This window comes from Camelina sativa, chromosome 2, assembly GCF_000633955.1.
Source record: "Camelina sativa cultivar DH55 chromosome 2, Cs, whole genome shotgun sequence".
NCBI classification, from domain to species: domain Eukaryota; kingdom Viridiplantae; phylum Streptophyta; class Magnoliopsida; order Brassicales; family Brassicaceae; genus Camelina; species Camelina sativa.
Genome location: NC_025686.1, coordinates 6,402,230 through 6,425,474, shown reverse-complemented (window position 1 = coordinate 6,425,474; position 23,245 = coordinate 6,402,230). Strand labels below are relative to the sequence as shown.

General features: G+C 38.5%; 3 protein-coding genes across 5 annotated transcripts; all 3 read right to left on the bottom strand.

The window, feature by feature from the left end:
• On the bottom strand, positions 880-3,211 carry LOC104718721. 2 transcript variants are annotated; one of them, XM_010436523.2, is made up of 2 exons: positions 2,430-3,211; positions 2,214-2,332 (listed from the first exon to the last, which is right to left on the bottom strand). In XM_010436523.2, the coding sequence occupies exons 1-2, from the start codon at positions 2,995-2,997 to the stop codon at positions 2,310-2,312; spliced, it is 591 nt and encodes a 196-aa protein (XP_010434825.1). In that variant the 5' UTR covers positions 2,998-3,211; the 3' UTR covers positions 2,214-2,309. The 2 variants fall into 2 exon arrangements, with proteins under 2 accessions (XP_010434819.1, XP_010434825.1); XM_010436517.2 differs by having other exon boundaries at positions 880-3,204.
• Positions 9,484-14,365, bottom strand: LOC104718706 (hepatoma-derived growth factor-related protein 2). Of its 2 annotated transcripts, XM_010436500.2 has the most exons (9): positions 13,872-14,365; positions 13,185-13,247; positions 12,599-13,100; positions 11,152-11,369; positions 10,866-10,997; positions 10,489-10,572; positions 10,233-10,292; positions 10,051-10,137; positions 9,484-9,874 (listed from the first exon to the last, which is right to left on the bottom strand). In XM_010436500.2, the coding sequence occupies exons 1-9, from the start codon at positions 14,268-14,270 to the stop codon at positions 9,656-9,658; spliced, it is 1,764 nt and encodes a 587-aa protein (XP_010434802.1). In that variant the 5' UTR covers positions 14,271-14,365; the 3' UTR covers positions 9,484-9,655. The 2 variants fall into 2 exon arrangements, with proteins under 2 accessions (XP_010434802.1, XP_010434807.1); XM_010436505.2 differs by lacking the exons at positions 10,233-10,292; positions 10,489-10,572; positions 10,866-10,997; positions 11,152-11,369 and adding exons at positions 11,462-11,521; positions 11,718-11,801; positions 12,095-12,226 and having other exon boundaries at positions 12,381-13,100.
• LOC104749058 lies at positions 21,142-22,866 on the bottom strand. Its single transcript, XM_019229962.1, has 4 exons — positions 22,489-22,866; positions 21,373-22,182; positions 21,225-21,299; positions 21,142-21,150 (listed from the first exon to the last, which is right to left on the bottom strand). The coding sequence occupies exons 1-4, from the start codon at positions 22,864-22,866 to the stop codon at positions 21,142-21,144; spliced, it is 1,272 nt and encodes a 423-aa protein (XP_019085507.1).

Sequence of the window (23,245 nt, the reverse complement as noted above, 5' to 3'; positions counted from 1 at the left end):
AATCGTAACTGTTTTCAGTGGCATAGAAAAGTACAACTGAATATTTTATTTTTGTCATCGTTGCACTTTTGAGTTTTGACTTTTTTTTGAATCATATTTGATTTTTACTCGAAAATATTTTCATTACTTTCTCATAGTATTATACTATTATTGAAAATGAAGGATTTGAAAGTGTGATATGCTACTAAAACCTATAAAAATTTATTGTTATTGTAAAAATGTATATATATTATGAATAGTAGAAGAGTAATCAAATATAGTAGTTTATGTGAAAATTTCCAATTCCAAATAAATTGATAATAATGACTAATGAGTCTGAAAACTTTTCATCTCATTAGTGACGTGAGATACGTGATCGTCGTGGTTACTAGGAACCGATTGGTTATGATGTGATTTCGAATATGCGACAGAGGTGGATGTTCAAATATTTTTTGGTTTGGGTTTGAGGCGGATTATAAAATATTTTTTGGTTTGGATTTGAGGCGGATTATGTTTCTTTGAATTTCATTATGAGTTTATATGGTATGGTTTTGGCCTTTTGCTATCTTAAAGTTTTTTATTATTTAAATATTATCTTTTCTTTTAATGTTGACANTGCGACAGAGGTGGATGTTCAAATATTTTTTGGTTTGGGTTTGAGACGGATTATAAAATATTTTTTGGTTTGGATTTGAGGCGGATTATGTTTCTTTGAATTTCATTATGAGTTTATATGGTATGGTTTTGGCCTTTTGCTATCTTAGAGTTTTTTATTATTTAAATATTATCTTTTCTTTTAATGTTGACAAATCATGTTTTAAGGTAAATAAAAAATTAAAAATGATAATCAATCAACACATGGTTTGATTTTTTTAATTATTATTGCAAACAATATAAAAATTAGCTTTAAAATAATTAAAATAAAAACAAAATAAAAAATAATCCCGCGGCGTAGCGCGGATACTATCTTAGTGAATTCTAAAACTATCTTGGCTTCACAAACTTTATTCATTTTTGGCTTTTAACGATCTATCTTCAGTTTGCTTTTAGTCTTCTGGATCCTGCAAGATATGCGCATTGTAAAGAGCAAATGTGATACGTAGTTCCAAGCATCTTCAAGTTGATAGGGTACATGCAATGAGACTCACACACCCTGCAAAATGGGCGAGATACACTATTATTGAGCACCACCTCGTATGATATGTCATAATAATCGATTGTGCTTCTTGGCATGAGCCCAGTAAAGTCTCCTAGCACGCACTTTGTATGCATACTTGCTTGTTGATCTTTACACGTGTAGAACCACGTATCCAGATTCATTTCTTTCTCACAAATATCACACCAGTATTTACCATTTGTCTTTTCGCCATAGCATAGTGAGAGAGGATGATCATCTACTCTATGCTTTATCACTTGTGGTAACGTGGCACAATCGAAGCCTAACACAAATCCACAACCACTTTCAATGCACGTAAGAACAAGAGATGAAGAATTGTTGTCGCAACCGTTGCATTGTTTTCCTTCCTCTGATGGAATGTAATATAAGGGATGATGGAGATGGCTTGGATGGAAAAACGGCTCCGAAATTGATCCGCACAGAACATCAAACTTCTTATCCGCACATTGGTACATAAAACCATTGCACAATTTTTGACAAGCATAACACACAGAGAAATTGGCCACGCCTGTAACTAAAGTAAGCCGTTCATTGTGTAGCACATGTCGTTTCCTTGTAGGAGATTCAGCGCAGTTTTGGTGAAGAATGAAATCGTCACAATCAATGCATCCATAGAAGGGTTGGAGACATATGGGATGGGTGCAAGCACGGCATCGCTTGTTTTCCTTGCAGAGAACACCATTAACGTGGAATCTTAGGTAATGCTCTTTGTGGCTGAAATGTTGGATTGTGTTGTCATCTATTACCACATATGGATTTATATCGTCCACCTCTTCAGGTACTCCTTCGAGTTCTATCCCATTCCACACATCCTTTCTAGTAGCACATTTTGAATGAACGACATAGCGAGGACACCTTTGACAAGAATACCCGCCCCAAGTCCAATCCACCTTCTGGTGACAAACTCCACATACAGAATTGACTACACCAAGAACAGAAGTGCGCGAAACACGGTGTTCATGCCGATTAATGTTTATGACGCACGGAAGGTCAAGACAGTCTTGATGTATCATGAAATCACATTGAACACATATGTAAGGGCATCGATATCCACTCAACCCGCAAGCATTACATGTAAAAGAATCGAGTCGTGGACGGAAGATGAGTTGGTGAGCATGAGCTTTCAAATTAAGAACAGATTGTGGGGGTGGTTTTAAAACACATCCCGTATCCAAGCTGAAGTTGCAAAAAGAACAATGATAAAACAATTTATCAAAGTATATCTTTTTTGCGCAAAGACGACATTTTCTATCAGAATATTCCGGTGGTTTACCTTCGTAGAGCTTAAGAGGGTGTAAGGGATGGTAAGTGTGGTTTACCTCTGACGGGTCTTTTGTCACCGACGACCGATTCCTTAAACAATCCACATGGAAGGCTAAACCCCACTTTTTGCAATAATACTCATAACAAATAATCCTACCACAATTAGCAACGCAATCTAACTTCAACAGCTCCTTGTCCCTGCAACGGGTGAACCCATCTGGCTCGGACATAGCAATAACCCATGGTGGCTGGTACTGGGCACAGAATAGATCCACATCGAAGTCACAGATCTCGCAACGGTAGCATAGATTTACGATCCTCTCTTGGCATAAATCACATATATTGTCTTTGTGTGGTTTAGTTTGAAGCTTAAGAGGGTGAACCGCATGAGATGAGTGTTCAATATATTCAGGGGACTCGTCAACACATTTTCTGTGAACAAAGAAGTCACAGCTTTTGCAGTAATAGCCACCACTGGTGAATCCGCACCGCCCACAACAATCACCTTTCCGCAGATTATTCAAAGGCATCATAACATGCTCGTGGATCAACGGTAGGGACACTCCCTCAGATTCCATGCTCCGATGGTCGTATACTTCAAGATTGAAGAAGAAAGAAGAAAGAAGAAAGAAGAAACGTTGAATCCGAGATCTCAATTCTAGGCTCCTTTCTAGTCTCTTTCTCTCTCTACTAAAAAGTCTTCGTTTAATCTCAAAGCTGCACTTAGTGGATCATCCTACAGCAATTAAATTAGTTTTTTTTATTGGTTTATTAGTTAAAGACACAAATAATTGACTATGCTATAAGGAGATATACTATTTCTTTTTTTTCAACCATGACCACAACTGACCGACCCATTAACCAAATTTTTACATTCGTAGGAGCCGAGATTCGATCCCAGATATGATAATGCCTTCTACAAATGGACTTATCTTCTGCCACTGCACTAAGGTCATTTCACAGGAGAAATACTATTTTAAAAGCCACCTATGTATAATATAATTAAAGATTTAAAAGGCTATAAAATATCCAAATGAGCTAGCTATCGAGTTATGGTTGTACCTAATTTTTTTTTTAATGGGTAAGTATCATTTTTCTCAAGATTCAGTATAAATCAATTGTGCTGTCAAAAAATTATACTATATATAAATTAATTATAGATTACTAAAATATACAACATAAGCTCAGTGCCGTGCTCATAGATTTAGAGGCTTTGGAAAAAAAATTATATAAATATGTTCTATTGTTAATAATACTAGATTTTCATCCGCGGAACAATTTTTTATTAAACTAAAACTTTTAAATTTTAAGTTATAATTATTTGTTGATTTTGTTTAGTGTTAGAGATCGTATAATTGTATTTAGACTGTTAATTTTAGGGTTAATTCGTGGTATATTGCATGATATTGTTTTTTACATAATCGTAATTTAATTAATTAAATTAAATTTTTTAATCTTCTAATATTGATGGTGTTAATAATATAATAACATGATGAACACAGAATTAATAATATTTTAATTTATATTTATATCAACTCAAATCCGTCCTGCTATATAACCCGTCACGTGATATATTATAGTTTATGTTTCCATAAAATATTATAATTTTCTGTTTCCATAGAATAGAAGCAAAGAATTCAAAAAATAATAGAAAGTGTCATTAATATATTATAGTTTCTGTTTCCATAAAATATTGATTGCAGTATTGTGTTAGGAATGGAATATAAAATATTAAGTAAACAAAATATGATGTTATCGTTATTTTGGGAAATTTCCTAAGGATTAAGATTGTAAATAATTTTTTAAAAATAACTATAACTAAAAGGGTATAACACAAAATGTACTTCAAAAATGTTAATATAAATTATTATAGCAAAAAAATAAGAGATCTAAATACATAGTTAGTCATTTATATGCTATGATTAAGTCACATTTTTCCTAATGATTTAATTATTTTACACAATCATAGTTAAATCAACTTAATCTTTATATGTCAAATATTCTAATATTAATAGTGTTGACAAATAATAAAATGAGGATTTAACCCGTGTTAGCACAAATTTAATGATATTTTATTAATTCCAACATGTCCTCTTTATAACCCATCTACTGTATAACCATATTATATAGTATTTTTTTTTAAATTTTACACATTCATAATATTTTAAAATTTTATTTAATTTATATATATTAATTATAATATTTAAATAAATGTGAATTGAAATTCTTCTTAAGTTAAGAATCAAAGCTCACAGGTTTTGGAAAACAAAATAGGAATCAAATTGTTGTGTTTTCTTTGTTTGCAAAGGATTCAGAAATGGAATATCTTCAATACACAAAAAAAAAAGTGTGGTTAAATATCTCATAATTTATATTTTCATATTGATTTTGCAGTATATTTTAAGTTGGAATGCTATATAAAATATTTAGGAAACAAAATCTGAAGTAATGCTACTTTTCGAAATTTTGTAAGGATTAACTTTGTAAATAAGTACAAATAAAAGGGTAAAACCCAAAATGTACTTCAAAATGTATATATAGATAGTCAATAAAACGGCTCATAAAAATACCCTTCCTGCTCTTGTGACTAGGGACTAGCCTAGAAATTGGGGTAGGAATGCCTCATCGAAACATTAATGTCAGGGTTCTCATGAAATGTTCGTGGTTTAAATAAGACGTCTAAACATTCTGTTATCAAAGAGCGGGTGGAGAAGAGTAAATTTCAGTTCGGTTGTCTGTTGGAGACTAGGGTTAAAGAAGGGAATGCGTCGAGGTTGGGAAAGAAGTTGTTTCCAAACTGGTCGGTTTTGACAAATTATGAGCATAGTAGTCGAAGGCGCATTTGGGTGCTCTGGAGAGACAATGTGATCCTTTTTTCAAAAGTGAGCAGATCATTACGTGTTCGGTGAAGTTGGAAAATCAAGAAGAGGATTTTTTTTTTTGCTCTTTGTGTATGCTTTACATACGGTGGAAGCAAGGAATGTGTTGTGGCAGGAGACTCGGGATCATTATGCATCCCCCTTATTTCGCAATAAGCCTTGGGTATTATTAGGGGATTTCAATGAAACTCTGGATATGGTAGAACATTCTCGGGTTGATGATAGTCCATTGACTACAGCGGGGATGCGGGACTTTCAAGCAGTGGTAAATTCTTGTTCGTTAGTAGATATAACTTCCCATGGTCCTCTGTTTACGTGGTGTAACAAAAGTGAAGATGATTTGATCCTCAAGAAATTGGATCGGGTGATGGTAAATGCAGCTTGGGATAGTGTTTTCCCACAAAGCTATACTGTTTTCGCTGCACGGGGCTGCTCTGACCACCTGCCTAGTCGGCTTATGGTTCATGGTGAAGCTCGTCCTATTGAAAAACGGCGACCTTTCAAATTTGTTAATGTTTTGACAGAAATGGAGGAGTTCTTGCCACTAATGAGTGACTACTGGAATGAAACAGAACTGATACGCCCAAATTCGAGGATCACTCAGCCGAATTAGAAAGGATAGAAACTCGCCAAGGTGCAAGGTGTAACAAGGGAGATTTGATGGATTGAGGGGTCACACAGCAGTTGCGGAAGACTGCTGATATTCCCAACTCCAATCGCTGCTAGATATGACACACTAGTCCAGCAAGAGGAGGCTGTTGCGTGGATATTACACACCAAGAAACAAAGAAGTGTTTTAGACAAAGAACAAAGATATAGACTCATAAAATGAAAAAAGAAACTGATTGATTATTCTCAAATGAGATTACATGAGTTTATATAGGGATAAGAAACTTGGTAAGAAAGCCAAGTATTGATTATTCTTGAAACTAAAAGACAATGAATATAGATAGTTGAATGGAGACCCAACACTTGAACTTTTCCTTCCCAAGGTGTCCTTCCAGAGATGTCATTTCCAAGGTGTGTTGAACTCCATTTTTGTCACTCCTCTTTGACCACAAAATAAAGTGATTATTTTGGGCTTTCTTGGGCTTGTATTAGGCTGAAAATTGACTGGATTTGATAGACAACATCCCCAATAGAATTTCTCATGCTTTCTTGGGCCAGAAGCTCTTGATTTGACCCATTAAGTGTTTCCTTGATCTTCTCTCTCTCTTTGACTCCTTGGTCCAATTTTCTGATGAGAAACAACATGGGTTGAATGATTCTTTACCTTGGGCTTAGTAGAAACAGCTCATGGTTGCCAAACATAATTCTGGAAGCTCCTAAACCAATTGGACCTAAAACTCTTCAAGTGTAGAATTAGATTCACCTGATTTTTAAAATGAATAACTCCTTCATCTAAACTCTGAATGGACTGATTACACCTTATGATATGCTCTAGATGAGGTAAGAATGTATCCGAAATAATATTTTGGCCGGAAGAGTTGATCTTTGACTTCGTTCGTGTTGAGCAAGACTCAAGGATCTTCTTGGATGGTTTCATGATCACATCAAGAACCTTTGTTTTTATCTACCTCCACTCTATTTCGGTTTTCAAAGAAGTTGAAAGGACTAAAACCTAGACTAAGGAGCCTGGCAAAGCTGAGAATGGGGAATCTTGTTCGAAAGACAAAGGTAGCCTTCCAAACATTGTGTCAAAAGCAACAATCCAATTTGCAGCAACTTTCACCACAGGCCATGAAGGAGGAACACGAGGCCTATAGGAGATGAGATTTCTTGGCTGGTTTGGAGGAAAAGTATCTCAAGCAGAAGTCGAAGCTGCATTGGTTACAGGTGGGGGATAGAAATAACAAAACGTTTCATAAAGCTGCTAGAGTGCGGGAAATGCATAACAGTATACGGGAAATACAATGCTTAGATGGCCATGTGGTTGTGACCGTTGATGACATTAAAGTAGAGGCTGAAAGACACTTCAGAGAATTTTTGCAGGCCATCCTGAGTGATTTTGAGGGTGCAACGGTGGAACTTCTGGAGAGTTTTTTGTCGTACCGTTGCTCAAATGCATATTCTCAAGCTCTTGTCAGGGAAGTCTCGGGTGACGAAATTAAGAAGTTCTTGTTCTCTATGCCGTGTGATAAGTCTCCTGGCCCAGACGGATATACGGTGGAGTTCTATAAAGCTACATGGCCGTTACTTGGAAGGGAGTTTGTTGTAGCAGTTCAGTCTTTCTTTGCAAAAGGATTTCTGCCCAAAGGCATTAACACAACCATTCTTGCGCTCATCTCCAAATCCCTGGAAGCAAGGCAAATGAAGGATTATAAGCCTATTTCCTGTTGTAATGTGCTTTATAAGGTGAGCTCCAAAGTTTTAGCCAATAGATTGAAGTGAGTGCTTCCAAACTTCATATCCACCAACCAGTCGACATCTGTCCAGGATCATTTGTTGATTGAAAATGTGTTGTTAGCAACAGAATTGGTTAAGGATTACCACAAGGAATCCATTTCTAGTTGGTGTGCTATTAAGATTGACATCTCCAAAGCGTTTGATTCGGTTCAGTGGTCGTTTCTATCTACAGCTTCTTTTTTCATTCAAGTGAACAATGAACTTGTCGGTTTCTTTAGAAGCTCTAGAGGTCTTCGTCAAGGCTGTTCTATTTTGACGTATCTCTTTGTCATTTGCATGGATTTCCTATCTAAGATGCTGGACAAGGCTTCTGGTGAGCCCTAATTTGGTTATCACCCACGGTGTCAACATCTCGGTCTCACTCATTAAAGTTTTGCGGATGATCTCATGGTACTTACGGATGGTAAGAGGCGTTCTATCTGAAGGATTATTGATGTTTTTGAGGAGTTTGCTAAGTTCTCAGGGCTAAAGATTAGTATGGAGAAGTCCACAACTTATTTGGCTGGAGTTTCGGCTCCTCTAGTAGATAGCCTTCCGTTTGCAGTGGGATGCTTACCGGTTCGATATTTAGGTTTGCCGCTGGTCACTAAGCAGCTTACCTCTACATATTGTTCTCCTTTGCTTGAGCAAATTCGGAAGCGTATCGGGTCTTGGACAGCATGTCATCTATCTTTTGCAGGCCGTTTCAATCTGATTTCCTCTGTTATTTGGAGTGTGTGTAACTTTTGGCTTGGTGCTTTCTTTCTTCCAAAACATTGTTTGGAGGCTATTGATGCGATGTGTGCGGGTTTCCTTTGGTCGGGGTCAGACATGAACCCTATAAAGGCTAAAGTCTCGTGAAAGGCAGTATGTAAACCCAAAGCAGAGGGGGCCTCGGTTTGAGATCTCTTCATGAAGCCAATGTGGTTAGCTGTCTGAAGTTGATTTGGCGGGTAGTTTCGAAAGGTCACTCTTTGTGGGTACAATGGGTTCATTCGAACTTGATGAAGGAGGCTTCTTTTTGGTCAGTTAAGGGTAAAACACGTGTCGGTTCATGGATTTGGAAAAAGCTTCTTAAATACAGGGGAGTTGCTAACGATCTCTGCAAGGTAGAAGTGGGTAATGGGGAGAGCACATCTTTCTGGTTTGATAGGTGGTCGGACATGGGTCAACTTATGGAGTTGGTCGGCGAAAGAGGAGTTATTGATATGGGAATTAGTAGGCAGTGTTCTTTAGCCGACGCGTGGGCTCATCGGCGACGTCGACACCGTGGGTACCAGCTTAATGCGGTGGAACATGCTCTGTACTCTCGGACGGATGCAAGATTGGAGGTTGCTGATAAACACAATGGCGAGGGAAGAATGATGTGTTTAGACCAAAGTTTTCAACAAAGGATAGATACTCAAAAACTCAGTCTCGCATTTGTCAATAGGTTGATACTTTTGAAAATGCGCATATTTTGTTTAAAGTAGGAGAGGCAAGAGGATAATAACGGTGAAGTAAATGGTGTTATATAGTTACAGTCGTATTGGGACAGTCATGGTATAAGTACGGCACTTTGAGCAAAAGAGAATTATGGGCATTGTGTCTTGTGCCTCTAAGTTGCGACTCTCTATCCATGTACTTCCCTACTTGGCCATGTTCCAACCGCATCGAATTATGTATGGTCGACAAACATAAAGAAACGATCGTCAACAAAGGCAAAGAGCATGGTCGACAAACATAAAGAAACGATTGTCGACGAAGACAAAATGACAGTTACCGAGCGATAAGATAGACAACTGTTGAAAAAAAGTACAGGAAAATAAAGCTAACTGACAATTGATATATGCCCATAACCAATGTCTTAGTTTTCTTGTCATAATAAAAGCTTTATCCGACTTATCTATACGGTTAACCAACTGTTAAAAGTGAAACCCAGTTCGAATTCACATCTGAAACTCTAAACATACGATTAAAAGTTGGAACAGCTTTACTCTGGTTTCTTGGAGGCTTCTGGATTGTTGTCAGCATTTGAGTCATTGGTCTTCAAGGCTTCGTCTTTTGGTTTCTCAGTTTCACGAGGACTGGTCAAATTCTTCTCAGTATCCTCCTTCTCTGTGCCTTGGGCAGGTTTTTCTATGCCTATTGTCAGAGTTGAAACCTCATCCCTTGAGGCGTACCAAGAATAGCCACAGTCAACACACTCCAGCTAGATGCAAAACAGCAGCAGAATGTGATTATTAGGGTACATGGAATTGTACAGTAAGAGAAGAAGATCATGGTATATGATGCCCCTGGCTTATATACAACAAACTACCATCTTTAGGTTTGGCAAATTGTATTTTATCCAAGGATAGACTGCGTAATATGGAAAAGGATAAGAACCTGATAGCGATCTCCATGCCCAGCTTGGATAATATCCCGCAGGCCCACTGTCAATTGATTGCATCTCGAGCATCTTGCATCAGTCATCTGTATCCGGAACAAACACATGATAGTCATAGACAATTCCTAACTGAAATCCAGCTAACCAATTTGAAAACTAAATTTTCAGAAAAATAAAAGACCTGCATGCGATCCGCCTCATCAGGCTCCTTCTTTGTTGTTTCGTCAGCAGTTAGACCCTCCTGCATCCCAGAAAAACTCACTTTTTACTCATTTTGACATGTAAGATATACTCACTACTTTCTTACTATGGAACAGAGTAACAACATTCAGAAGAGATCTGAAATGAAATCTATGCCAGTGAAATTATGGAAGGCAGCTGAAGACAAAATGGGGAGATAATATGTGTGTATATATGTAACATAAAAAGTCTCTAACCTTTAACTCAGTGGGTGACATGTTCAAAATCTTTGCAGGCTCTAACTCGCCATTGAGCAGTCGTCTAGCCAGCAGTGCGGTGTTCTGCAGACAAAACAATTTAAAATTTATTAAATACTTAGAAGAAACGCAAGAATGATGTTTAATGCAAATTGAGTACCTCCACAAAGTCTCAAATATGAACAAACATATTACTGTTCGAATGAGAAGTCCAGCAATCAACCATTCATTATGTATTGAAATTTTACCATGTTTAAGAATGTCACATTAAATTCATATATCAACTTTCATGAATAAGGAGCATACATGTACAAATATTCCAGTACGGTCAGTTGGGAGAGAAAAAGTAATGAAATGGCATGAATGCAGATTCTAACCTTGAGATTGAAAACCAGTGTCCTCATCTTTTGGTTGTATTTCTGATAATCCGATGCAAGAGACGCATGAGAAGCATTCTCAAGAGCACACACTGGAGGAACAGCAGCATCTGGCCAGAGAAATTTCTCATCCTGCCAATCAGTTTAAACAAAAGAGTTATTCCAGCATTACTGAATTCTTAAAATGTAATTTGGTCAAATTTGGTAGGAAAGAATGTGAAAGGTGACTGTATGAAGAGGGAGAATATTTAGGGTGATCAAAATGATTGAAACGTTTAGTTAATACCTTTCCATTTTCAGGCTTTGTATCTTTCTCATCATGTTCAAGATGGGATCCATTTGAACCCATCTTTGCGTCGTCGCCGACTGGTTTGTTCTCAGGACTATAACATATGTGTTGGACTGCCTCCAGAAGCTTTCCCAAACACTTGTCACGATGAGCATCACCTGTTAGTGAATCAAACTTCTCTAAGATAGCATAATGCTCTGATGATATACCCGCACCACTTNGAACAAACACATGATAGTCATAGACAATTCCTAACTGAAATCCAGCTAACCAATTTGAAAACTAAATTTTCAGAAAAATAAAAGACCTGCATGCGATCCGCCTCATCAGGCTCCTTCTTTGTTGTTTCGTCAGCAGTTAGACCCTCCTGCATCCCAGAAAAACTCACTTTTTACTCATTTTGACATGTAAGATATACTCACTACTTTCTTACTATGGAACAGAGTAACAACATTCAGAAGAGATCTGAAATGAAATCTATGCCAGTGAAATTATGGAAGGCAGCTGAAGACAAAATGGGGAGATAATATGTGTGTATATATGTAACATAAAAAGTCTCTAACCTTTAACTCAGTGGGTGACATGTTCAAAATCTTTGCAGGCTCTAACTCGCCATTGAGCAGTCGTCTAGCCAGCAGTGCGGTGTTCTGCAGACAAAACAATTTAAAATTTATTAAATACTTAGAAGAAACGCAAGAATGATGTTTAATGCAAATTGAGTACCTCCACAAAGTCTCAAATATGAACAAACATATTACTGTTCGAATGAGAAGTCCAGCAATCAACCATTCATTATGTATTGAAATTTTACCATGTTTAAGAATGTCACATTAAATTCATATATCAACTTTCATGAATAAGGAGCATACATGTACAAATATTCCAGTACGGTCAGTTGGGAGAGAAAAAGTAATGAAATGGCATGAATGCAGATTCTAACCTTGAGATTGAAAACCAGTGTCCTCATCTTTTGGTTGTATTTCTGATAATCCGATGCAAGAGACGCATGAGAAGCATTCTCAAGAGCACACACTGGAGGAACAGCAGCATCTGGCCAGAGAAATTTCTCATCCTGCCAATCAGTTTAAACAAAAGAGTTATTCCAGCATTACTGAATTCTTAAAATGTAATTTGGTCAAATTTGGTAGGAAAGAATGTGAAAGGTGACTGTATGAAGAGGGAGAATATTTAGGGTGATCAAAATGATTGAAACGTTTAGTTAATACCTTTCCATTTTCAGGCTTTGTATCTTTCTCATCATGTTCAAGATGGGATCCATTTGAACCCATCTTTGCGTCGTCGCCGACTGGTTTGTTCTCAGGACTATAACATATGTGTTGGACTGCCTCCAGAAGCTTTCCCAAACACTTGTCACGATGAGCATCACCTGTTAGTGAATCAAACTTCTCTAAGATAGCATAATGCTCTGATGATATACCCGCACCACTTCCAGGAGTTTCAGCCTTTAGAGAGGCGTCTTCCTCCCTTCTAACATCAACAGGACTTATGTTAGCTTTCCGGAAAGATCTTTTCGCCTTCAACATATTCTCCTGGTCAACAAAAATTTCCTCAGATTCAAGGTCCGGAAGATCACCCAATTGCGACATCGTCTTTTGGACAAGAAGGTCGATTTCATGTTGTTTAGAGTCTTCATAGTCTTTGTCAGTCAGCTTCCACAGCTTCTTTTCAACAGTATCATAGACCTTCCGGACAATAAATCCAGGGTTATTTTTGCGTTTCGGAAGTTGTTTATGGGCCGGGACAAAATAAACAACACATCTGTGCATCACAGATTCTGCTGGCACTTCATCACGATGGAAACTGTAGAACAGTTCTCTTGTATCACTCGATTGCCAGTTTCCACCACCCTTTTTCTCTGCCTCTTCTGGGCGATAAAACCACTGTCCCAGAATCATCATGCTTCCATCTTTAGTTTGCGTAATATCCTGTCAAAGAAGCAAGCCTTTATTTCCATGTGGATGATACAACAAAAACTAAAAAAGCGAACACAAATTCTAGCACACCAGTACCTTAATAATTGCAACATATGGTTTTTGACTTTTATCCTCAGGAACCAACAGCACCGGATCCTCCTACACAAAAAGAGAGTGTAAGAGAGACTAGAAGCAAATGTCTCTAAGTTCTCAAGCATTAAGTCAACCAGACACTATATGTACATTTAATGAAAAACATACATACGATCCTAAAGTAAAAGAAAAGCTTCCAAAGTCTCTAGGCACTGTGCAGTCAGAAACTAGAAGCCTCAACTCCAAAAACGAGAGAGAAACATTCTGACTCATCGATGAGTACCCAGCAAATGACAACAACCATGAGCGTATAAGATCAAAAGTTCCTGTTCAAGTAGTATATACAGAGCAGCTATTGCTGACACTCTACACCATCTTAGATTCTTCATAAGCAATAGCCGTGAAACCTAGTAAACCCAAAGCGACTAACACATTCTAATGTCATACAGACATCAAAATTCCTTAAAACCCTAGATTTCAATGTCCACAACAATGTAACAACAGCAAGCAAAACAGACTCAATTAGCAAAAAAAATCTCAACGAACCCTCAATCCCAAGTCTATAAAATTGGATCAGAACATGTAAAACAAATCCCACAAGCTCAACTCGATCAAAGCAATCTAAAACCCAAAATTCATCTAACCTCCATCAAAATCAGAAAACCCTAGAGATAAAACGCAACAACTCACCACATCATATTTGTTGCCATCATACTCAAATTGCAAAAAATGAGTTCTTTTCCCTTTTCCTTTACCCGTAACCTTAACTGAATCACCAACCGGACTCGCATCATCAGGCTTCTCTTCTTCTTCTTCTTCCTCCTCTTCTTCAGCCTCCGGAGGCGTTTCTTCCTCCTCCTCCTCCGTCACCATATCCTCATCATAATCATCCCCTTTCTTCCCCTTTCTCTTCCTCTTCCTCTCCGATTCCTTCTCTTCTATCTCTTCGTAGAGCTTCACCGTCTTACGCTTCTTCCGTTTCCCCAAAATCTGCTCAGGACTCGTCGAGTTCCTTCCCTTAGCCCTAGTGATCGGTACATCGTCGTCTTCGTCACTCGACACTTGAGCGAATCGCCGAGACAACACCATCGTTTTCTTCTTCGAGAAATCGGAAAATAAAAAATTAGTAAATTTATACAAAAATTGGATTTTTTGTATTTAATGTTTTTTTTTTTTTTTATTACTTTCAGATTGAGGCAACAAGAGAATGGGTTCCTCTGCGTCTGCCTATCAGCCTATTTATAATGACTAGTTGATAAATTATTGGACTTTAGAGGCTTTACTAGTAGGATTAGCTTATATTATTATTCTTAATTAGTAAAGCCTCTAAAGTCCAATAATTTAATTTTTAATAAAATTGAATTAGCTTATATTATTATCCTTAATTTCTGATGGATAACTAAATTTTCTAAAAATATTGTCTAACAGTCTAACACATGTATAAAAATTATATCTTATTCTTTCTATGAAATAAAATCTAAAATAAGATTTATGTGGTCAAGTATGTCGATGTATTTAGGGAAATTGCAATCTGTACCATCCGAAAATTTGATAATTAACTGACACAAAAAAAGACACTGTAGCATTGCACTGTGTATTTATTCTTCACATTTTTGCCCCTACTATTCGTGCATGTGCAGATATATGAGATATATGAAAAGATTTTATTTTACTTCTTAGATACGGGCTGTCAGAAGACTTAAGTCTTTTTTTAGATATGTTGGGGATTGTGTTCGTACACCCTTCGTTATTTACAAGAAAAAAAACAATAAACGTCGCTTGCAGTCCCAAAACTCCAATCGTCGTCTTCTTTCCTTACATAACGAAGGAGATTATCCAATTTAACCTAAAAAACACCTACTGTAGTCCTTATCTTACTATCGATTAGAAACCGGCGTTAGAGAGACCAGTTGACGAGACGCCGGAACAGTACAATCCCATTTTTATTGATAAGTAAAGCTTTCGGATTCAATCTTTCGGTGTCTAACAAGTTGGCGTTTCTAATCCGACATTTTTTTTCCTTTTTCGTAGATGGAGACTGTCGGATTACCAGACCGGTTGATTGCGCATGGAGAAGAACCATTGGGGGAAAGGGCTAATGTTTACTTCAAGTTCAAAACCCTCTTCGCTATCATGGATGCACTGGATCCGGAAGAGATACAGACAATAAGAGAATCCCCCCTCGGATGTCTGTTCGATTTCCCCAACAGACCAAGTTGGTCGGCGACTTTTGGATTGTTTCTACTGGGGAGACAGTTGTCCGTATCCAAATTAAACGAGATCTGGGTTGTTTTTGCGGGCATTCCTATTCGTTTCTCCCTGCGTGAGTTTAAACTGGTTACCGGTTTGCGATGCGGTAAGTTTCCTGCCGTTCAGAAGAAAAAGAGGAAAGGTACCGCCAGAATAAAAATCCCATTTTATAGCACCCTCTTTGGTCTTGAGGACGATGTCACTGTCGATAGAGTTATATACATGCTCAAGAAGAAAACAGTCATGGACACCGATATGAGGCTTCGATTTGCATACCTCGCACTTGTCGATGGTTTCTTGCTGCTTACATCGCACCATCCGAAGATTGTTAAAGAACATGCTGAAATGTCACAGAACCTCGAAGGATTTACTTCATATCCGTGGGGGAGGAAGTTGTTTGAGATGATGATGACATCGATCAAAGAGAGAGACATACTTCAGCTTGCAACGACGTCTGTGTCTGTCCAGGGTCTACTATATGCTCTCCAGCTTGTTGTCTTGCAAGCAGCGCCTTCGATCCAAGAGGGGTCTGCAGTAGAGGATTCAGTGTTTTCGGAATCAGAGGAAGAGGATGAACACCCTAGACGTCAGGCTGTACCATTCATGCTTGGGAACGCCAAAGAAATTGATACAAATGCGTAGTTAGTTTGCATCCACCATTGTATATGTAGTCTTTTCTATTAATTTTTTGATGATTAGCTATCAGATGTTGGATTAGCGGGTTTCCATCGCCAACACAGACTAACGGATGGTTTATATGCTAACTGTATATAAACATAGCGTTAGCGGATAACAATTAAATTGGTAGTTCTTATAAGTAGTTAGTCTTCCATCTTTTCCCTTTGTCTCAGAAACCCCATTGTTGGCTTGATCGGGTCTTAAACATTTAGATAATTATATGATCAGACGGTTATATGTTTTGCAACATTGTTTGGTAACTATAGTATCGTGTCTAACTAACTCAATATAAGGTAGTTACCGGATAATTGTCTCTACCATTTCTCCTTACCAAAAATGTTGACTGCCAACTTCGTAGTCTCTGCTATTTTTGTGAGCTGATAACAAACATGTTTGTTATCATTATTCTTAGCTGCTAACATAATCTATGTATGTGTGTGTTTACCAGGCTCATGTGGATCTCATTATCTTACCAGAGGCTGTAGTGAATGCTGGTTGGGAAGATTTGTCATGGTCTGATGATGAAGAAGATCCCAAGGTTGATAATATGGTGAGGCTGGTTGAAGAAGGATACAAATTCTCTAATGATATGTTCCGGGGAGGCTGCATTCCTGCGGACGTTGAGATCGCCCCCAAAAAAAATAGGAAGGAGATAAGGGGCAAAGCACCGCGTGCCCAAAGAGGGGTTCAGCATGGGAGAGGTGTTCCTTTGAATCCGCAAAATCAGTCGGCATCCAACAACGCAGACGCCTCACAGCCAGGGAATGTTGATATTAACTCGATATCTCGGCTACTTGACGAGAAGCTTGCGGCCTCACAGCCAGGGAATGTAGAGATTAACTCGATATCTCGCTTACTCGACGAGAAGCTTGCGAGGATGGAGGGCAGAATAATCGACGGTGTTATTGGCTGGTTTAGAAAAAATGCAACCATTGTTGCGGATGATGGGGAAGATGAGGTAAACAAAGAGTCAAGGATGCCTCAATCTGGTGTTGTTGCGTCTAAAGATAACGGCAACGCTGAGGACGTCGGGTTCCGGCCCCCCACGGTGGGCATCACGCCAAAAAACAACGTGAACAATTCTGTAGCAGAATTTGAGTTGGCGTATGACTCCGTTAACACGTCTGTTGCTGAGGTAGCTGCTTATTATAGTCAGGCGGAGCATCCTGGGGACCAAGGTGGCAGCGGCAGACCTGTTTCACTGGTAACGTCCTTTTTTCTATGTGTTATGTTTGGTCTTCTTTTCTATTCCTGATGCTGTTTCTTATTTTGGCTATGATGTATAGAGGGATGATGTTGCCGTAACCGCTCCGTCTTGCGCGGTATCTCCTGAAGCTATTAACCTAAGTATCTGATAAATAAGAAGTTAACTCCGTAACTGATAAATAAGCAAATTTGAATTTAGGCTTTACCTGACAAACAAAAAACTATATAACTGAAGTAACTGATAAATAATAAGTTAACTCTGTAACTGATTTGCTAACGAAGACGATCTTTTACCCTGGACGGCGCGGTCCCTGGTGCCCAGGAGGACGTTGACCAGGTATGTAATGTTATTTAACTTTGTATATGGACGAGGTGATACATTCTGATAACTTATATTTTTTGTATATTAGGTTGAGTCTGTGGACGGATCCGACGGTGTGGTTAGTTTTCTCTACTTCTTCCAAGCTATAGGCTTGTATTTTCAGTTCTATATTATCACGATCTTGTTTGTTAGATAAAGTTTACATATATTTGTTACATGATAACTATCTGATAACTTGTTTTTTTGTATCGTAGGATTCAGACGCATCTGTAGAAGACCTCAACGCCGTGGTTAGTTTTCTTTTATTCTTCCTAGCTATAGACTTGTATTCCTTCTAGATATAGATTAAGTTTAGATATATATGTTACATGATAACTAGCTGATAACTTATATTTTTGTATATTAGGTTGATTCAGACGCAATTGTAGACGACCTCAACGGCGTGGTTAGTTTTCTTTGTTATATATCTATTCCTCCTAGCTATAGATAAAGTTTACATATATTTGTTATATGAGAACTAGCTGATAACTTATATTTTTGTATTTTAGGTTGATTCAGACGCAAATGTAGACGACATCAATGGCGTGGTTAGTTTTCTTTCATTCCTCCTAGTTATAGACTTGTATTTTTGTTCTATATTACCCCGACCTTGCTAATTACGCCGTTGAAACAAATTTTAGAAAGCTTTGTTAGATGACGACTATCTTGGTTAGTGCGTGAAACTGCATGTTATCTGATAGAAGTATAAGTATCTCATACCCCATCTAATTTGTGCAGTTGGGTGACTGCGAGTCCTTACCTGAGTGCCCAAACCCGCAGGTACGACGCTATCAATATCGTTCGTTACCATACCAAACTGCATTTTACCGGATATAGGAAATATATATCTGTTAATTGTTAACTTTAGCTATAGCTTGGAATATGCAATCCTTGAATACATGATATATTATCGTCAGCCTTAGCTGAACTCATTTGTTTCTGGATCAGGTTGGATCTGACATCTTACCAGACGGTCAACATGACGAGGTGGACGCCAATTTGTTTAAGCTAGTTGTTCATAAATATAGAGTTACCGCAATATATTTTAATATAGTTGTTATATCTGATATTGAATACCATTAATATTGTATTCAAACCATTAGTTGCGTTTGTATAACTAATGCCTTAACCTTTATCATTGGTATTAGGTTTTTCCGGATGCACCTACACATGGTGGCCAACATGAAGTGGTTGGTGTCGTCGCTGGCGTCGTGGCTGACACGGATGATGGTATAGCTGATGTAAGTTTATAGCCCCTACGTTACTTGATATTTCGTATGAAAGCGCGTATGTTATTTCTATGATAATTCCTGTAAATCTCGTGACTTTACACAAATAAAACGTTGTAGGCCCAAGCCTCACCCGTTAGGGATGGGAAGGAAAAAAAATGCAGAGGGTGTGAAAGAGGGTGTTGTATGTGTACAGCCGGTGGGGGTTCAGAGGACAAAGCGGATTAGGACGATGTCGACCAGGCTGGACAAGCGCTATCATTTTGACAAGAAAACCAAGTACCTGGTAGGCCATCCCTCGCCAAACTTGCCGAAGGCCGCTACATTGCCGGACCCGGAGGAACGTTTCCAAAATTCTATGAAGAAGCGGAACACGACAAGGTTTGACCTGTAACTTTTTACTTACTTTTCAAAGATTTCTTATCTCTTGTAGCTGCTAATAATATTCTTAAAAATTATTTTGCCTTCTATCATAACTCTTTCAGTTCTATATGCCTTGGTGGAGATTTCTATATCGGGACTAAAGAAATCGCGGAGTTAATTGATAGGAAGAAACCGATGGTGCAGAAGGTAATGTTTAATTTATTCGTGTCTTTGCTTTTGAAGAATTTTAGCGCCATGTGTATTAACTTGATAATATGTCTCTTATTAGATAATGGACGGTCTTATCAAGTTCAGCCGCCATCTGTTGAGGGTTGATGAGGTTGACGGTGTGAAGCTTCGGGTGGACGTCCTTGACTCGAAGTTTGTTTCTAGCCTGTCGAGACTTTATCCAAAGTTTTGCAAGTGTAAAAATACTGAGGATTTCAACTTTCCAAAACCATTACTTGAGGCGGTGGTAGGTCATGGTGATTCTGAGCGTGTAGAGCTGTTTGCACAAGCTGATTATCTCTACATGCCTTTCAATTTTAACAAAACTCATTGGGTGGCACTGTGTGTTGATCTAAAATGCCGTAAAATAATTGTCCTTGATCCCAACGTCCAAATCCATGCAGAACGATTCAGCTATCATTGGTGAACTCCAACCTCTAGCGGTAATGCTTCCTTTCCTATTTAAATAGGCCGAATTGGACTCGAGTATGGCGCAGGTACCTATTACCTCATATGCAGTAGAAAGGTCCCATGTCATCCCTCAGGCAATCTCACCAAACGACGCTGGGATCCTTTCTATCTTTTTCATCCATGCCCATGCTGCAGACGGTATTGAAGAATGTGCTGCATTTGATGTTGGGGACTTGGTAACCGAGACCAAGAAACTCGTATCTGCCATCATTTTATTCGGCATTAAGTAGTTTTACTATTATCTTTATGAGTTTACGTTGGTATCAAGATTTTTTACTGGTTAACTTTAGTCTTATCAAGAATTAAAGATTTAACTCTGTTATGTACTAAACCTTTTTCCTCTATTTCTCAAACACTTTGCAAATCTCCCTTTTTCTTTAATTTATCCAATATTACTGTGGTACATATGTTAGCCTGTTATTTTGTGTTAGTTTGCTTTCATTATGATATCATTTGATATCACATTTGAAAGAATTGTTATCAGTTTAACGCCCACATATGCATCTTTCATATCACACTGTTTAATGATAACAATTCTACAATGGTCGCGCCATAAAGTAGTACATACCATATGAGTTATCGGATACTTTTATTGATCCGATAAATAATTACTTAGCAGCTACATATGGTCGTTATCAGTTTAACGCCCATATATGCATCTTTCATATCACATTGTTAACTGATAACAATTCTACAATGGTCGCGCCATACCATATGAGTTATCGAATACTTTTATTGATCCGATAAATAACTGCTTAGCAGCTATATATTTGACTTCTCTTTACTTTTAGCACTCTCCATATATTAACTCTTCATACGCTAACTGGCTTAACAGTTGATATCATTCTTACCATTTGGTGTACCCAACAAGAAAATCACTAATTAAGCATGCTTATATTCATTTAGGTGCCATGGTCATTACATTGTTTTTTCCACACATGGATGAGGTTGCCCTCTTCTTGATAATTATACATTTGCAGTTAGAGTTACGATATATACAATAAAAATTGTCTCTAATGCTAGCCGGCTCCCTTATGGACTGTTGCAGTTAGATTTCTTCTGTCAACATCTGAAAATGAAATCTACCTGCTCCCCCGCTTACTTTGACGTACAAGGACCATGGATTATTCATCATGCTTCTTCACTGCCAAAAAACATTCGCCTTTTGTAAGACTTACAGCTCCTGCATAAAACGTTACTAATATTAGAACAATGTGAATTAACGACACGGGTGTCAAGGGTGACTACAATGGTTACCGGTAAAGGATTGCGGCAAGTCGCACGGTTATGCCCCAGTGTACGGCATCGTGTGCACCGCTTGCGTGAAGTGCGCTGCAAATATTGTCGTTATCGGGTGAGGCTTCTATTAGAAAATTGAAAAGTTATTTACTATCTTTTAACTTACCTTGAACTCGCCCTTTGAAAATATACGTGACTTGCGCGGGCGTCCTGGTGGTCTTCGAACAAATGGTGGACCAAGTTTCCCTCCCCCAACGTCTCCGGGTGAAGGTGTTAGGTTCCCAATATCAGGCACTCGCATTATGAGGGCTTTGTATGCCAAACGGAGATTTGGGACTGTGTGCTTAACCCCCACCAAAGTGTCAACTCTCACCCCTGCGTGAATAGCTGCAGCAATTGCATGACTGCAGGGGATCGTTAATAACTGAAATTCCCTGCAAGTGCATGTCCTCTCCCACAAATGAACTGCGTATGCTGATTCGTCTTTACCCCTCACCTCATAGATGCCGTCGCCTATTTTATAAACCATATAACCTGCTCCCTTTTCAAAGTTCTCAATTACCATTTCATTTACCTTGGGGGGCAATATGTTCTCCTCCTGTTGTCCTGCTTCACGCCGAATGGAAAACCAAGTTACTAATGTGGTTCGGATGGTCTCAAGGATCGAAATAACGGGGTAATCACGTGCCATAGTCAACACATTGTTTAAGGACTCAGCTATGTTGCTTGTCATTACGTTGAAACGTTCCCCCACATAGTGTGATCGCGACCAGTGCTCGAAACCGATGCCAGTTAGGTAGTCTGCACACTTGCTGTTCATTGCGTTGATCTCTGCAAAGAGTTTGTTGAAATCAGCTAGTCTGTAAGCTCTCGCTGCGCTTGACACCAATGCGCCCAAAGCCTCTGACTTGAAAATCGCAATGATGTTCCTCTTTAGGTGGACCATGCACGCCGCATGCGATGACATTGGATACACCTATCAAGATAGTGACGTAAAAAAAATGTTACACAATAAAAATATTGTGAACAGCTACCAACTATGATAGCATCATAAGTAACATCATATTTGTTAAGATCACTATATTATTTTAATCATATGACATAGGTGGACATGCCACTGCGACGGATTTATGCATTAACTTTTTAGTATTTTCAGGATTAGAACAGATACATAGGTTATCTCATAACACCAATACTGTTTAACTCTAATATTAGTACCAGGATCAGAATGTACCTTATGTATACTTGTGTATATCGAAGAGTGCCTGTCCGACACAAATACCAGGTCTGCTTCGTCTGGCACGACGTCCGTTAGCTTCTGTAAGAACCACGTCCACGCGTCATCGTTCTCACTGTTAACTATTGCAAACGCAAGAGGGAACACCTGAAAGTTTGCATCCTGAGCACTTGCAGCAATGAGACAGCCTCCATATCTGCCTCGTAGGTGCGTACCGTCTATGACGATTACCTTTCTCATGTATGCGTATCCTTGGATTGATGTGTGCAGTGAAAGGAAGAGATACTTAAACCGATCAACTCCATTGCTATCTAATTCCGTTTTGAGGGCAACTCTTGAGTTTGGATTTGTCTGTAAGAGCAGCTTGAAATATGGCTGAACCAATGCAAAGCTTCCTATGGCTGATCTCATGGCATTGTCCATCGCTATTCCCTCGCTCTCCATGCCTTCCAATAAGACACGTTTAGGCTGAACTCTTGACGAAGTATGTGACGGAGTTCATTTGGCCGTGGTCCCCTACCAACGCCAGCATACCGTGTCTTCATCAGACTTCCAATAACCGCAGTTGTTGCTTGTTTGTGAAAGTCTCCTCTTGCGTCGACACTGCAAGTGTGTTGTAGAGTAATGCTTCTAATCTCAAATCGGTTGCTGTCATCCATTTTATGCGCAAACACTCGCCATTGACAGGTGTGACTTACACAGACAGCCAACACTTTCATCGTGCACGATTTCGAAGTGACAAAATGGAATTTCCGACGTATTGCGTGGATAGCCATTTTGATGGTACAGTCTTTCTTGTTTT

What these genes read in the sequence shown, in the direction of transcription:
- LOC104749058 (XM_019229962.1), bottom strand. Translation starts at nt 22,866, where the DNA reads ATGGACAATGCCATGAGATCAGCCATAGGAAGCTTTGCATTGGTTCAG. An exon ending in TGCCAGACGAAGCAGACCTG is followed by an intron (nt 22,183 to 22,488) that starts GTATTTGTGTCG and finishes CTATCTTGATAG; the next exon opens with GTGTATCCAATGTCATCGCA. An exon ending in TTTCAAAGGGCGAGTTCAAG is followed by an intron (nt 21,300 to 21,372) that starts GTAAGTTAAAAG and finishes CAATATTTGCAG; the next exon opens with CGCACTTCACGCAAGCGGTG.
- LOC104718721 (XM_010436517.2), bottom strand. Translation starts at nt 2,997, where the DNA reads ATGGAATCTGAGGGAGTGTCCCTACCGTTGATCCACGAGCATGTTATG.
- LOC104718706 (XM_010436505.2), bottom strand. Translation starts at nt 14,270, where the DNA reads ATGGTGTTGTCTCGGCGATTCGCTCAAGTGTCGAGTGACGAAGACGAC. An exon ending in CATATGTTGCAATTATTAAG is followed by an intron (nt 13,101 to 13,184) that starts GTACTGGTGTGC and finishes CTTCTTTGACAG; the next exon opens with GATATTACGCAAACTAAAGA. An exon ending in CACTGGTTTTCAATCTCAAG is followed by an intron (nt 11,802 to 12,094) that starts GTTAGAATCTGC and finishes TTTTGTCTGCAG; the next exon opens with AACACCGCACTGCTGGCTAG.